Source organism: Electrophorus electricus, chromosome 9, assembly GCF_013358815.1.
Source record: "Electrophorus electricus isolate fEleEle1 chromosome 9, fEleEle1.pri, whole genome shotgun sequence".
Taxonomy (NCBI): Eukaryota; Metazoa; Chordata; class Actinopteri; order Gymnotiformes; family Gymnotidae; genus Electrophorus; species Electrophorus electricus.
The window spans coordinates 25639002-25654001 of record NC_049543.1 but is presented as its reverse complement, the minus strand read 5'-3'; the positions used below and the strand labels follow the sequence as shown (position 1 = coordinate 25654001).

The 15000-nt window shown below is 45.7% G+C and overlaps 1 protein-coding gene across 1 annotated transcript in view; it reads right to left on the bottom strand.

The window, feature by feature from the left end:
* The window catches only part of LOC113589578 (neurexin-2-like), a 590991-nt gene that overhangs the window by 511307 nt on the left and 64684 nt on the right, over nt 1-15000 (bottom strand). The window contains 4 exon segments of the mRNA XM_035530023.1: nt 9217-9664; nt 9667-9810; nt 9812-9835; nt 9837-10823. Of these exon segments, the coding sequence (XP_035385916.1) occupies nt 9217-9664; nt 9667-9810; nt 9812-9835; nt 9837-9935 (715 nt within the window). The 5' untranslated portion in view covers nt 9936-10823.

Here is a 15000-nt window from a genome sequence, read left to right as displayed (position 1 = left end):
GGTCTAAATGAGGATCTAGCTGAATGGGAGGTTCATAATCAGGAAACATAAGCCATAATAGAATACGACACACAGAGTTGCAGAGTTTGGGTTGTGTATCTGTGAGTATATGCGCCTGTGTGTTTATGTGTGTGTACATCTCTGTGCACACACACACACACACACACACACTCACACACACACACACACACACACACACACACACACACACCACACTCACACACACACTCACACACACACACACACAGTGCTTGTGAGTTATGTCAGAAGAAAAAGAGGCTCTAATGTTAAAGGCATCTTGTGTGACATCTGAATCCCTTCCTAGCGTGTGTTGCATTTATCAACATTCATTAATTTGGCGGACAGAAACACACCAGTGACAAAGTGGGAGAGGCGATACAGCAGGGGGCGTGGCATGTAAACTCCGGCCCACGCAGCGGGGGGCGTGGCATTTAAACACCACCTGAGCAGCAGAGGGTGAGGTATGTAAACTCCGCCCACGCAGCAGGGGGTGAGGTATGTAAACTCCGCCCACGCAGCAGGGGGCGTGGCATTTAAACAGCACCTGAGCAGCAGAGGGTGAGGTATGTAAACTCCGCCCACGCAGCTGGGGGCGAGGTATGTAAACTCCGACCACGCAGCTGGGGGCGTGGCATTTAATCTCCCCCAGTGCAGAGGTGGTTCTGAATTTTGATTGTGTAGCACGGTTGCATCCTCACTTCCTGCAGACCAAGAACATCCCACTAAATAAATCTCCCAATAGTAACCCAAATACATCTAAATCAGACATCTGAATCAGAGGTGTCATTATGCCCAGAAAATTATATAATTTAAATATTTTACACAATTATGTAAATATTAATTTAATTCTCATCAAAGTGAACAACAATAATAATAATTTTAAAAAGAATTTGTAATATAATTGTTATTATTGGTATTGTTAATAATAATTTTTGTATTATAGCTGTCTGCTTTGAGTGCCATATATTTCAGTGTGGCGACTCGGTTCTTCCCTGACGAACTTCTGCTCCTTCGTCTGAATTCATTTATTTGGTGTACACTTCTTACACTTCTTACAATACGCTCGTTATGCTCCTTACGCTCGTTATGCTCCTTACGCTCGTTATGCTCCTTACGCTCGTTATGCTCCGGTCCACCCGCTGCCATGATGACCATGTCACTACACACTGTGTCACTGGCTCAGCTTTTGACGAGAATGACAGAAGTTATTCTGACTGGCTGTTGCAGTGGCACAGCTGCCACGCCCACACACACCACCATCTCATGTCTTATTTCTGCCACGCCCACACACACCACCATCTCATGTCTTATTTCTGCCACGCCCACACGCACCACCATCTCATGTCTTATTTCTGCCACGCCCACACGCACCACCATCTCATGTCTTATTTCTGCCACGCCCACACGCACCACCATCTCATGTCTTATTTCTGCCACGCCCACACGCACCACCATCTCATGTCTTATTTCTGCCACACACACACCACCATCTCATGTCTTATTTCTGCCACACACACACCACCATCTCATGTCTTATTTCTGCCACACACACACACACACCACCATCTCATGTCTTATTTCTGCCACACACACACACACCACGGTCTGTGCCATATGCCATGTGTGTGGACCTGCCTGTCGTTGTGTGAGAGCAAACAAGGATTACTGTATGTGCATGTGTGTGTGTGTGTGTGTGTACATGTGTGTGCATGTGTGCATGTGTGCGTGTGTGTGTGAGTGTGTGTATTTGTGTGTGTGTGTGTGTGTGTGAGTGAGTGTGTGTGTTTTAGTGTGAGTGAGTGTGTGTGTGTGTGTGTGTGTGTGAGAGAGTGTGTGTGTGTGTGTGAGTGTGTGTGTGAGTGTGCGTGTGTGTGTGCGTGAGTGTGCGTGTGTGTGTGAGTGCGTGTGTGTGTGTGAGTGCGTGTGTGTGTGTGTGTGTGTGTGCGTGCGTGCATGTGTGTGCGTACGTGTGTGTGCATGTGTGCATATGTAAGTGTGCATGTGTGTGTGAGTGTGCGTGTGTGTTAGTGTGTGTGTGTGTGTGAGTGTGTGCATCTGTGCGTGTGTGTGAGTGTGCATGCGTGTGTGTGAGTGTGCATGCGTGTGTGTGAGTGTGTGTGTGTCCTATAGGACAGACTACGCTCTCCTCTAAAAGTGATGATGAGGCTGAATGAGAGGAGAGACAATGAACACAAGAAAGAGAGAAGCAGAGTTGGAGAGAGAGAGAGAGAAAGACAGGTAGAGAAAAAGAAAGGAGAAGATAGAGGAAGAGAGAGGGAGAGAATGTAAAAGAGGTGGAGAGAGTTAGACAGAACACAAAGAAGAGACAAAGAGAGAGATGAGAAGAGAGAAAGAGCCATCCTCCTCTCTGCCGGTCTGAGAGGTGGCTATTTGCTGTGCCACTCTGCTGGTGGATGTATGAATCCACTGAATAATAATACAAGAACACATCATGCAACCAATCAGAGAGCTGACAATCAAGTGTCTGCATGTCAGAGTCAAAGACACAGAAATAACAGCAAGCAAGAGATAGCTTCACATTCTGTCATATCGTTTATATCTCTGTCATTACCTTCACATTCTGTCATATCGTTTACGTCTCTGTCATTACCTTCACATTCTGTCATATCGTTTACGTCTCTGTCATTATCTTCATATTCTGTCAGTGTTTACGTCTCTGTCATTACCTTCCCGTTCTGTCATAGTGTTTACGTCTCTGTCATTACTTTCACATTCTGTCATAGTGTTTACGTCTCTGTCATTACCTTCACATTCTGTCATAGTGTTTACGTCTCTGTCATTACCTTCACGTTCTGTCATATTGTTTACATCTCTGTCATTACTTTCACATTCTGTCATAGTGTTTACGTCTGTCATTACCTTCACATTCTGTCATATCGTTTACGTCTCTGTCATTACCTTCACATTCTGTCATAGTGTTTACGTCTGTCATTACTTTCACATTCTGTCATAGTGTTTACGTCTGTCATTATCTTCATATTCTGTCATAGTGTTTACGTCTCTGTCATTACCTTCACGTTCTGTCATATTGTTTACATCTCTGTCATTACTTTCACATTCTGTCATAGTGTTTACGTCTGTCATTACCTTCACATTCTGTCATATCGTTTACGTCTCTGTCATTACCTTTATATTCTGTCATATCGTTTACATCTCTGTCATTACCTTCACATTCTGTCATAGTGTTTACGTCTCTGTCATTACCTTCACATTCTGTCATATCGTTTACGTCTCTGTCATTACCTTTATATTCTGTCATATCGTTTACATCTCTGTCATTACCTTCACATTCTGTCATAGTGTTTACGTCTCTGTCATTACCTTCACATTCTGTCATATCGTTTACGTCTCTGTCATTACCTTTATATTCTGTCATATCGTTTACATCTCTGTCATTACCTTCACATTCTGTCATAGTGTTTACGTCTGTCATTACCTTCACATTCTGTCATATCGTTTACATCTCTGTCATTACCTTCACATTCTGTCATAGTGTTTACGTCTCTGTCATTACCTTCACATTCTGTCATATCGTTTACGTCTCTGTCATTACCTTCACATTCTGTCATATCGTTTACGTCTCTGTCATTATCTTCATATTCTGTCATAGTGTTTACGTCTCTGTCATTACCTTCCCGTTCTGTCATAGTGTTTACGTCTCTGTCATTACCTTCACATTCTGTCATAGTGTTTACGTCTCTGTCATTACCTTCACGTTCTGTCATATTGTTTACATCTCTGTCATTACTTTCACATTCTGTCATAGTGTTTACGTCTGTCATTACCTTCACATTCTGTCATATCGTTTACGTCTCTGTCATTACCTTCACATTCTGTCATAGTGTTTACGTCTGTCATTACTTTCACATTCTGTCATAGTGTTTACGTCTGTCATTATCTTCATATTCTGTCATAGTGTTTACGTCTCTGTCATTACCTTCACGTTCTGTCATATTGTTTAAATTTCTGTCATTACTTTCACATTCTGTCATAGTGTTTACGTCTGTCATTACCTTCACATTCTGTCATATCGTTTACGTCTCTGTCATTACCTTTATATTCTGTCATATCGTTTACATCTCTGTCATTACTTTCACATTCTGTCATAGTGTTTACGTCTGTCATTACCTTCACATTCTGTCATATCGTTTACGTCTCTGTCATTACCTTTATATTCTGTCATATCGTTTACATCTCTGTCATTACCTTCACATTCTGTCATAGTGTTTACGTCTCTGTCATTACCTTCACATTCTGTCATATCGTTTACGTCTCTGTCATTACCTTTATATTCTGTCCATATCGTTTACATCTCTGTCATTACCTTCACATTCTGTCATAGTGTTTACGTCTCTGTCATTACCTTCACATTCTGTCATATCGTTTACGTCTCTGTCATTACCTTTATATTCTGTCATATCGTTTACATCTCTGTCATTACCTTCACATTCTGTCATAGTGTTTACGTCTCTGTCATTACCTTCACATTCTGTCATAGTGTTTACGTCTCTGTCATTACCTTCACATTCTGTCATATCGTTTACGTCTCTGTCATTACCTTTATATTCTGTCATATCGTTACATCTCTGTCATTACCTTCACATTCTGTCATAGTGTTTACGTCTGTCATTACCTTCACATTCTGTCATATTGTTTACATCTCTGTCATTCCCTTACATTCTGTCATAGTGTTTACGTCTCTGTCATTACCTTAACATTTTGTCATAACATTTATGTCTCTGTCATTAGCTCATTTAAGACTCAGGGAGATGGTTAATTTAAGACTCAGGGTGACAGCTCATTTCAGACTCAGGGAGATGGCTCACCATGCACATTTTTCATTTCTTTTACTTCAGCTCAGCTCATCATATAAAATACATCACAATTCATATCTGTAATTCCAGCAGCAGGATTTGACTGGAGAGAAATCCATCTCTGCTGTGACATTCCCAAGTGGAGGTTTGTAACGCTAAGATGTTAGCAAAACGTCAAAGCACGCAGGTCTGTGCTTCTTTTTCTGTAGCACGTACTGTAGTAAAGTTCATTTGTCCACACAGGAATGTGGTCAGAGGTTAAAAATATTAATATCAGGACTGTCATTCTGAAACGATCATTTAACCTTTAGTTACAGCAAATTTCTGATATGGCTGACTTTATTGCTGCAAAGAGGGGTCAGCACACACACACACACACACACACACACACACACACACACACAGATAGGGGTCATAATCAATTATTAAGACAATGGCCCATACAGGTGATCAGACATTCACTGTAATTACATCCCAGTGTTAGAGTAGGGAGGGAGCGTGAACGAGCCAACAGACGCAATTACAGAGAAACAGATTAGAAAAACTGAGGGACTGAGGCAAGGGCAGTGGGCTAGTGCTCTCTCTCTCTCTCTCTCTCTCTCTCTCTCTCTCTCTCTCTCTCTCTCTCTCCTTCCCCCTTTCTCTTTGTCTTTCTACCCCCCCCCCCATCTCTCCCTCTCTTTTCTCCACATCACTTGGGAGTCCTATCTCCAGGTCGTCCTCTCGTGATTGTGCTCTGTCGTCTTTAGTCCTCTAACAGCAGGGGCGATGGGGCAGATCTCTGTTGCTCACAGACAGCAGTCTGAGTCTGTCCACCACGTATTACACTCAACTTGCCAGTCTCAACATTTTACAACAAACAGTCTGCGCTCGAAGCGCCCAGAGCTTTAGATGTTCCTGAGAGAAGTGTTATCGTCACAGGTAAGGCACACCAGCCTGGTGCTTGGCAGTATGTGTGTGTACCAGAGAATGTGAGATGGAGATGTGTAGAGGGTGAAGGGGCATAAGAACCTCTGGATAAGAAAAGATCTGAGATGAACCAAAGGTTAAGAAGTCCCCTAATGTATCACTGTGATCACTGTGTTGAGGCTGCTGAACTCATACATGGATTGGATCATGGACAACGGAATAAGATCACGGATAACATAGTAAGATCTGAGATTTGGACATGCCAAAAATGTTGGCCAATCACTGGCCATTGTCTTCCTTTGTTTGGGCTTTAATGTGATTTAGAACATCATCCTTTTTGCTTTAATTTTCCATAACCAAGAATTTGTACTGTGGTTGTACTGCAGTCTGTCTGGCAGGGACAGGCACTCACTCAGTGGACGTGTGACATCAATCAGGACTCTGCTGAACATGTGAATGGTCGTGTGGACCAGTCACATGATGTGTGGAAAGCAAGTGCGTGTTTACTATAGCAACTGCCTTAATCACCAGCACACACAATGCCGCCTACAGATAATCCAGAGCTCTGCACAGAAGAAACTAACCAAGCTGAGTGATGAAATACGATCAATATATTTATATTTGGTTTGTTGATTTGTTGTATGAAAATATTTTCATTGTAAGGCTTCATTAGTTTTTATTAAGCTTTGAGTAAATTCTTAATTTTGTGAATTATAAGGAACATATAATGACAACACACACACACACACACACACACACACACACACACACACACTTTTCAGAGGGCTGTGAGAAAAAGATTTTAAGAGATTTTAAATTACTTAGAGCCTTTTATAGCAATCTAAAAGAATCCAGCTAACATAAAGGTAAACATACATTCTCTCTCTCTCTCTCTCTCCATCACTCTCTCTCATCTCTCCCTCCCTCCCTTTCTCTCTCTCCATCTCTCCCTCTCTCTCTCTCTCTCTCTCTCTCTCTCCATCAGTATTCTTGCACTCCACTCTGCAGCAGTTAAATGGTATCAGAGCTCCTTCAGCCAGCACTGTGTCTGTCTCTGTTAAGCTCTACCAGAGGGAGGCACACAGAGAGACAGAAACACACATTAATGGAGGACTTGCAAGGCAAGTGTGCCTGGCTAAGACGGGACCTTCAGGACCGTCAGGAGGGTCAGGACTGTCAACTGCTGCTAGAATGATGATAGTGGAGACAGAGACAGAGGAGAGTTCACATAAGACTCCATGAGAAATGGGATGACGCATTCATGCTTGTGTCATAAGACAGAGGAAGAGAGAGAGAGAGAGAGAGAGAGAGAGAGGTGTTGAAGGGTTGCTCTTTTTCTAACAGCAGAAGTTACGCTGTATTTTCTTGCTGTAAACGTAAATATAAAGGAGTAATCCAGCAGAACTGGGTCTGTCATGCAAATCAGGAGCTGCTAATAATATTTTGGGCTCTAGATTAAAGTGTTATTACTTAAGAAAATTCATCTGTTTCTGTTTAGGTGCACATTTAGTTCATGAAACAAGCAAAATTTGAGAGGATTGAACATAAAACCTTAGAGGAAAAAGCACAGAAAAGAGAGACAGAGATGGGGAGAGAGAGAGAGAGAGAGAGAGAGGGGAGAGGGAGAGGGGGAGAGAGAGGGGGGGAGAGATGAGGGAGAGAGGAGGGGGAGGAAGAGAGAGAGGGAGAGAGAGCAGGGAAAGAAGGAAAAAGACATCAGTCCAATGGGTGCGAGAAGAACACGTAAAGTCAGTCAGACACAGTGAGAAGAAACAAGATAGAATGAGAAATACTGTTAAGTAGAGAGAGAGACAGATGGAGAGAGAATGAGGGAGGAGGTGAGAGGGAGAGAAATGGAGAGATGGAGAGATAGAGAGAGAGGGAGAAAGAAGGAAATGTGACTCCACAAGAAACTGTCAGTGGAAGAGAGAAAGTCCCCATCAAGGATCCTTAGAGGGGAAGTGAATTGCATTCTGGGAATGGAAAGGAGAGAACTATTGTGCCAGAACAGGAAAATTTGTTTCAGGGAAGAGCCAAATAAGAAAGTTCAGCCCGGGGTCGACGTCTGTAAATGTCGTCTGTGTTTTACGATCCCTTTCTAAAGGCCAGACGGAGACAGAAAATGCCGACCCTGCACACGGCGGAGCAATCCGCCAAACCCTAGCGAAGCCGGAAGGCCACGGCGAGACGAATAACCTTCCTGCACTAAAGAGCCCTAACTCGCACACAGGGGCCTCCAGCTGTGACCAAGCACACAGTCATTTCACTCACATTAGCAGGTACCAACCAGCAGAAGAGCCAGAACTCACCCCCACGTACAAGCGGGGAGCGTCCAGAAACCACACAGGTTGCAAGACGCGACCACTGTGGTCTCTCGAACGTGAGCCAGACACCAAGATCATTATCTGCACCCACAGCGCAATCTAAGTGTGAAACATTACACAGAAAGGCAGAAAGCTTGTGTGTATACATATTTAGTAAAGGGCCGCAGAAAAATATTTAAACCCGGGGATTTGTGACAGTGGCAAGACTGTAACAGCCCTGAGCATATCATATGTAAATCAGACAGAAAACTTGTAAACAACGCTGACCAACATAGTCAGGACAGAGCTGCTCTGTGCTTACTGTACGCCAGTGGTCTCACTGGACTCACAGGAGTCTCTGGTTTCACTGGGCTCACTGGAGTCTCTGGTTTCACTGGGCTCACTGGAGTCTCTGGTCTCACTGGACTCACTGGAGTCTCTTGTTTCACTGGACTCACTGGAGTCTCTGGTCTCACTGGAGTCTCTTGTTTCACTGGACTCACTGGAATCTCTGGTTTCACTGGGCTCACTGGAGTCTCTGGTCTCACTGGAGTCTCTGGCTTCACTGGAGTCTCTGGTTTCACTGGGCTCACTGGAGTCTCTGGTTACACTGCGCTCACTGGAGTCTCTGAGGCAGTGGTGGCTTGTGGTTGGGAGGTTCCTGGTTGGAGCCTGCTGCTGTTGGGCCCCTGAGCGAGGCCCTTAACTGTCAGTTGCTCCTGTCTAGGTTTGGGCTGCCTGGCAGTATCCTGGCCCACACCCATCACTGGCTTTGATGGAGTGGCACTCTGCAGTGGTATTGTGTGTGTGTGGAGTCACTGGAGACTCTTGTTTTACTGGTCTCACTGGAGTCTCTGATTTAACTAGTCCCACAGAAGTCTCTGGTCTCACTGGAGTCTCTGGTTTCACTGATCTCAGTGAACTCACTCCAACCACACCAGAATTCACCTCACATCCAGAAGACATAACCCTCACATATGAAATATCACATACACAACCTACATGTGACACATCACATACATGCCTTGAAAAAGCAAGCATAGCATGTGGCATCTTAAAAAACATATTAAAATCATTTACACCACGGAAGATTCTAAGCGTATGACAAACGGCCATACTTCTGTTCAGAAGCCTCTGGTCTGTCTTACCTTCCTTGCAGTATTTTCCTCGAAAGCGTGTGTGCGAACAGTCGCAGTGCATCTCCCCGAACTGGATGACACAGACGCCGCCGTTGAGACAGGGGTTCTGCGTGCTGCAGACGTACTCCAGGTCACTCTGAATGCCCTGACTGTTCAGCAGGGTGGGGGGCACCTCACCCACCTTCAGGTTGGCGATCAGGCCCAGGTAGGGCGGCTCGTACTTCACAGTGCTGGAGGTGAGGGCAGAGAGCCGCACGTCGGGGGGAATGCCTCCCACGAACAGGTCGCTCACCACTGCCATCTCTCGCCGCTTGGAGCGCACCTCGGCTGCCCCGGTCTCGCCGTCCACCATCAGGACCGTCTCGCGGTAGTTCCGCGTGAGCAGGACCATGTGCCAGCGGTCGTCGTTGACGAGTGTCTCGGAGCGCACGCTCGCCGGCTCGGCGCAGTGGAATGGTGAAGCGCAAGTCGCAGGTGCCCGTCGGCCACCAGCAGCTCCAGGAAGTCGCAGTTACCGCCGTCGTCCAGGTAGAGGACGAGCGCCTTGCTCACGTTGGTCTTCAGGCTGAAGCTCAGCTCGCCTGCAGAGCCTGCCTCCCAGCGGGCCGTAGCGTGCCCACTGGCCCGGGCGCACGCCCGAACTCCAGAGCCCCCGCCCCTAAGAGAAGGAGCGCAGCGCAGGCCACGCCCAGCGCAGGCCACCGAAGACACCCGCCTTCCCTCATCATCCTGCCGGTTCTGGACGGCTCTACCGCGCGGGTGCCGGGCGGCCGAGGTCCGCAGCCGGTGTTGGTGCGTCTGTGCGATGTGTTTACTGGGAGCTATGGTAGTCTTAACAGAGTCTCGTCTCACAGCAGGGACGGCGTAATGGTAAGGATTACGGTAAGGATTATGGTAAGGATTACGGTAAGGATTATGGTAAAGATTACGGTAAGGATTACGGTAGGATTATGGTAAGGATTATGGTAAGGATTATGGTAAAGATTACGGTAAGGATTACGGTAGGATTATGGTAGGATTATGGTAAGGATTATGGTAAGGATTATGGTAAAGATTACGGTAAGGATTATGGTAAGTATTACGGTAAAGATTACAGTAAGGATTACGGTAAGGATTATGGTAAGGATTACGGTGAGGATTATGGTAAAGATTACGGTAAAGATTACGGTGAGGATTACGGTAAGGGGCCTTAATCCCAACCTCGCCTACTCCGCCGTAATGTCCGTCGGCGTTTGGGTGTTTTTGTTTCCTTTGTTTTCTGCTCCTATGTCACTCTCTGAATCTTTTTTGGACATTCACGCTGCTCTCATCTGACTCTCCATCGGTCGATGTGTGAGTGTGTGTGTGTGTGTGAGAGAGTGTGTGAGTGAGTGTGTGTGCTCAGCTTGGCTCTGATCAAACCCTGAGCGGCCTCTTCAGGAAGGAAGGGAAGTAAGAGGGTGGAGATAAAGGAATATCTTCTTCCCGAGTCTCAGCTACCTGGCGTTCTATGGTTCATTGCTCTCTGTCACCTCGCCCTGCTTCTTCTTGATGTTCTTTTTGTTTCCCCAAGAGCAGCTCTTCCACAAAAGATCTCCTTCCCTCCTGATTCTCACATTGTCCTGGCCCCGAGGCTCCTGAAAGACAAGAACATGAAGACTGATGTGAGGCACGGCCTGTCGAAGCCCCGCACGCCGCAGGAAACCTGTAGCTGGGAAATACAGAGTGCTGCATCTGTCAGTGCGGAGCGCTGGCAGAGAAAAAACAACAAAGGTTTTCATATCTCTGGTCGATCTGAGTCATGTTTATCACGCGAGACATCTAAGGGGAACCACAGGTGGCTGGTGGCCAGGAGAGGTCTTGCGTGAGGCCAGGAGAGGTCACACGTGCCTTCACAAAAGAGGATACTCTTATATCCTCAGAAACCTGCTTATATTTATACATTATATTTGCTCAGTAACGCAATTCTGCTAAATTTGACGTGGGTTGGGGATGTTCTGTGTGTGTCAGTGTGAACCTCTCGGGAAGAATCCCATCAACCTCAGACTTACCACGTCTTCAGCGAGCTGGCATGTCACAGTGAAACTACACATCGCAAGCAGACACATTTGAATTATCCAGTACCGAGCCTCTCACCCTCAACACGATGTCAGTTCATCATGGTATGCTGTCCTCCACACGAACCTCTCCCACATTACCACAGTTAAACGCTCGCATGTCCATGTACATATTAGCATTTATTCAGAGACGCTCTCTCTCTCTCTCTCTCTCTCCCCATCTCTCTCTCTCTCTCTCTCCCCATCTCTGTCTCTCTCTCTCTCTCTCTGTCTCTCTCTCTCTCTCTCTCTCCCCATCTCTGTCTCTCTCTCTCTCTCTCTCTCTCCCCATCTGTCTCTCTCTCTCTCTCTCTCTCTCCCCATCTCTGTCTCTCTCTCTCTCTCCCCATCTCTGTCTCTCTCTCTCTATTTCTCTCTCTCTCTGTCTCTCTCCGCGATCATCCTCATGACCTGACGGCCTGGACTAATCTGTCCCATTATTTCTGAAGAGACACTTCATCTCCTACATAGACAGTTCACAATTACCCCTCCCCCTCACCTACTGACTGCTCCCACACTCACTCTTTCACTCTTTCACTCTTCTTCACTAGCCAGTCCTTCCTTGGCTCTGGTTTTCTTTGACTCACTCACACATCTGTTCACTAATTCAGTCATCCACGTAAAATACTCAATGAATTAATCCAGTCATCTGTTCACTCACTCACCTGTTCACTAACTAACTCTATAACTCATTCATAATGCTTAACCAAGGAAGTGTATCTTAGGGTGTGTGTGTGTGTGTGTGTGTTTGTGTGAAGAGAGCATGAAAATATGCAATATAATATAATCTGTAGTGCATAATATAAGAATATCATCCTGACTAGAAGACTGTCACAAAGCCAGGGCATGACTGAACAACAGCAGGAGGTATAAGGGCTGTTTCAGTCCAAGTGACTTTCCCTTCATTACACAAACATCCACCACTAACCGTCCGAGTTCCCAAACTCAGACACAATATGTCCATCACTTCCTGTTTATGAGAAGGTCTTCAATGCTTCAATGGTTGCCTGATTCATGTGGACGTGTTGATGGATTACTGAATCCTTCTCGAAAATTGGTCTGATTCAGGTTAATGCCATGTCTGACCAAACACAGTGACGCTGATCAGACCAGCTGACTGCATGGGGTCATGTCAACAGTAGCAGGAACCTGAAGTTTTAACCGTGTTCCCCAACACCGTCCGTTCACTCTTTCCCTTCATAGCCACCATTATGACACATCACACAAATTCTGAATGAATCCAGAATTCCTGAGGGCTCCAGGGAATGTGACCCAGATCATGGAGCCAGCTCCGCAGTCATGTGAATTACTGGTACCATGAGAAGTTTGGTTTCGTGTGTAATCTCTCATGCTTGGCACTAACCCTCGGTTTCTCCCCTATCCCTGACACAGGGCAGCTGACCCCAGAAGCAGAGCTGGACATGCTGAGCTAAGACTGTTGATTCATACGCTTGCTGTACCTCACCCCTAGGGTTCCCAACACTAGGGTTCCCAATGCCAGAGTTCCCATCACGAGGGTTCCTAACACCAGGGTACTCAACACCAAGGGTTCCTAACACCAGGGTACCCAACACCAAGGGCTCCTAACGCCAGGGTACAAACACCAAGGGCTCCTAATGCCAGGGTTTTCCATATCCTGCCCAGATTTTCTCTGTTATGATACTGCAGATTCTCATGCGCTCCATATTCTGCTCTTACACACAACGTTCACATTTATAGCATTTGTCAGATGCCATTGTCCAGAGTGACTTACAGAAGTGCTCTGTAGTCTCGATCAAAACCATACATGCTTGTGTGAGAGCAGAAGGTCTGTGTTAAGAACACCATCAGGCGACCACTCTGGCTAGAGGGAGAGAAGACAGCAGAGAACTTTATAGTGCACGTTGAAGTGCTTAGTGACTCAGTGACTTGGTGAGTCTTCAGTCTTTGTTTGAAGACAGATGGTGTCTCAGCTGTACAGAGAGCCAGTGGTGGTTCGTCCACCAACCGGGTGCAGGACAGAGAAGCGTCTTGCTGCCTGGCACCTTGTCATGATTCAGAAGAACAGTGTCACCAAAGCACACATAAAGAGCAAGACAGCTGTACCTCTCAGGAGTTAGAATATCCAGACATCACCTCCCTAGCATTCAAACATCTTATCAGCAACCAACTTCTGAACATATCAAAAATGAGTGAAAAAACAACTGATAGCCTACAGCTACAGGCGTACGTTAAGAACAGGTAGACTACAGCTACAGGTGTATGTAAAGAACAGGTAGACCACAGCTACAGGTGTATGTAAAGAACAGGTAGACTACAGCTACAGGTGTATGTAAAGACCAGGTAGACCACAGCTACAGGTGTATGTAAAGACCAGGTAGACCACAGCTACAGGTGTATGTAAAGAACAGGTAGACCACAGCTACAGGTGTACGTAAAGAACAGGTAGACCACAGCTACAGGTGTATGTAAAGAACAGGTAGACCACAGCTACAGGTGTACGTAAAGAACAGGTAGACCACAGCTACAGGTGTACGTAAAGAACAGGTAGGCTACAGCTACAGGTGTACGTAAAGAACAGGTAGGCTACAGCTACAGGTGTACGTAAAGAATAGGTAGACCACGGCTACAGGTGTACGTAAAGAACAGGTAGGCTACAGCTACAGGTGTACGTAAAGAACAGGTAGACCACAGCTACAGGTGTGTAAAGGTGAGATTCCTCTATGTGTAGACCATACTCATGCGAAATGGCCTGAAAGGAATGAATCATTATTTACTTTCTGTTGTTTATTTCGCATGTCAATTTCAACAACACATGCAAATTCTGAGTCACAGAGAGATGATCTGTGAAAGGCAAAGGGACTTCACACAAGGAAAAGACTTTCCAAACGGAACGTGCAACTCCAGTATCGTGGCTGTGAGCGATTTTTATACGCTTTGCTCAAATGGACAAACTCAGAAGTCTAAACAGGGAAGAAGGTTTCTTTGTGTATAGTTATTTGTAAAACGTGAGTTGTGATTAATATTCATGGAGACTTTGTGCCAGTAGAATTGGCAGGCGACGCAGGACAGAATCAGCTGGTGAAAAGGATACCACCAATCGCCAAAACAGAAAACTGCTCCGCCGAGTTAAACACAAGGACTCGTGTGTTCCCAACAGATCAATGTTCCTCTAGGTGATTATGTGTATTCACGCGTCTGAATCTGTAATATGTGCTTGAGAAACACCAACGCTCTCACTCAATCTACGGGTGCCCATAGGGGTCATAACCATAATAAAATGGAGACTGGGAATCGTCCGTGTGTGTGTGTGTGTGTGTGTGTGTGTGTGTGTGTGTCCCAAAGGCATGCGAAAATCTAGTCATAGATCTGAAAGGACAGAGAACATGTGTGTATTCATGGTAAAGAGACAGAGAGAGAGGGGTTGGGGGGGGTGAGACAGGGGGACAGAGTGTGTGTGTGTGTGTGTGTGTGTGTGTGTGTGTGTGTGTGTGTGTGTGTGTGTGTGTCTGTGTGGAAAACAAAGGATTCACATGTTGTCATGGGTGACGTGTGTGGGGTGTGAAGAGTCATAATGACATTCTCAAGCTCAAGGACACCTGGGTGCATATACCTGCATAACAAGCCATATGCGTCAATCAGAGAACAGTGCCCGAGGGTGAGTGCATGCATGTGTGTGTGTGTGTATGTATGTATGTATGTGTCTGTGTGTTTATGTATCTGTGTGTGTTTATGTGTG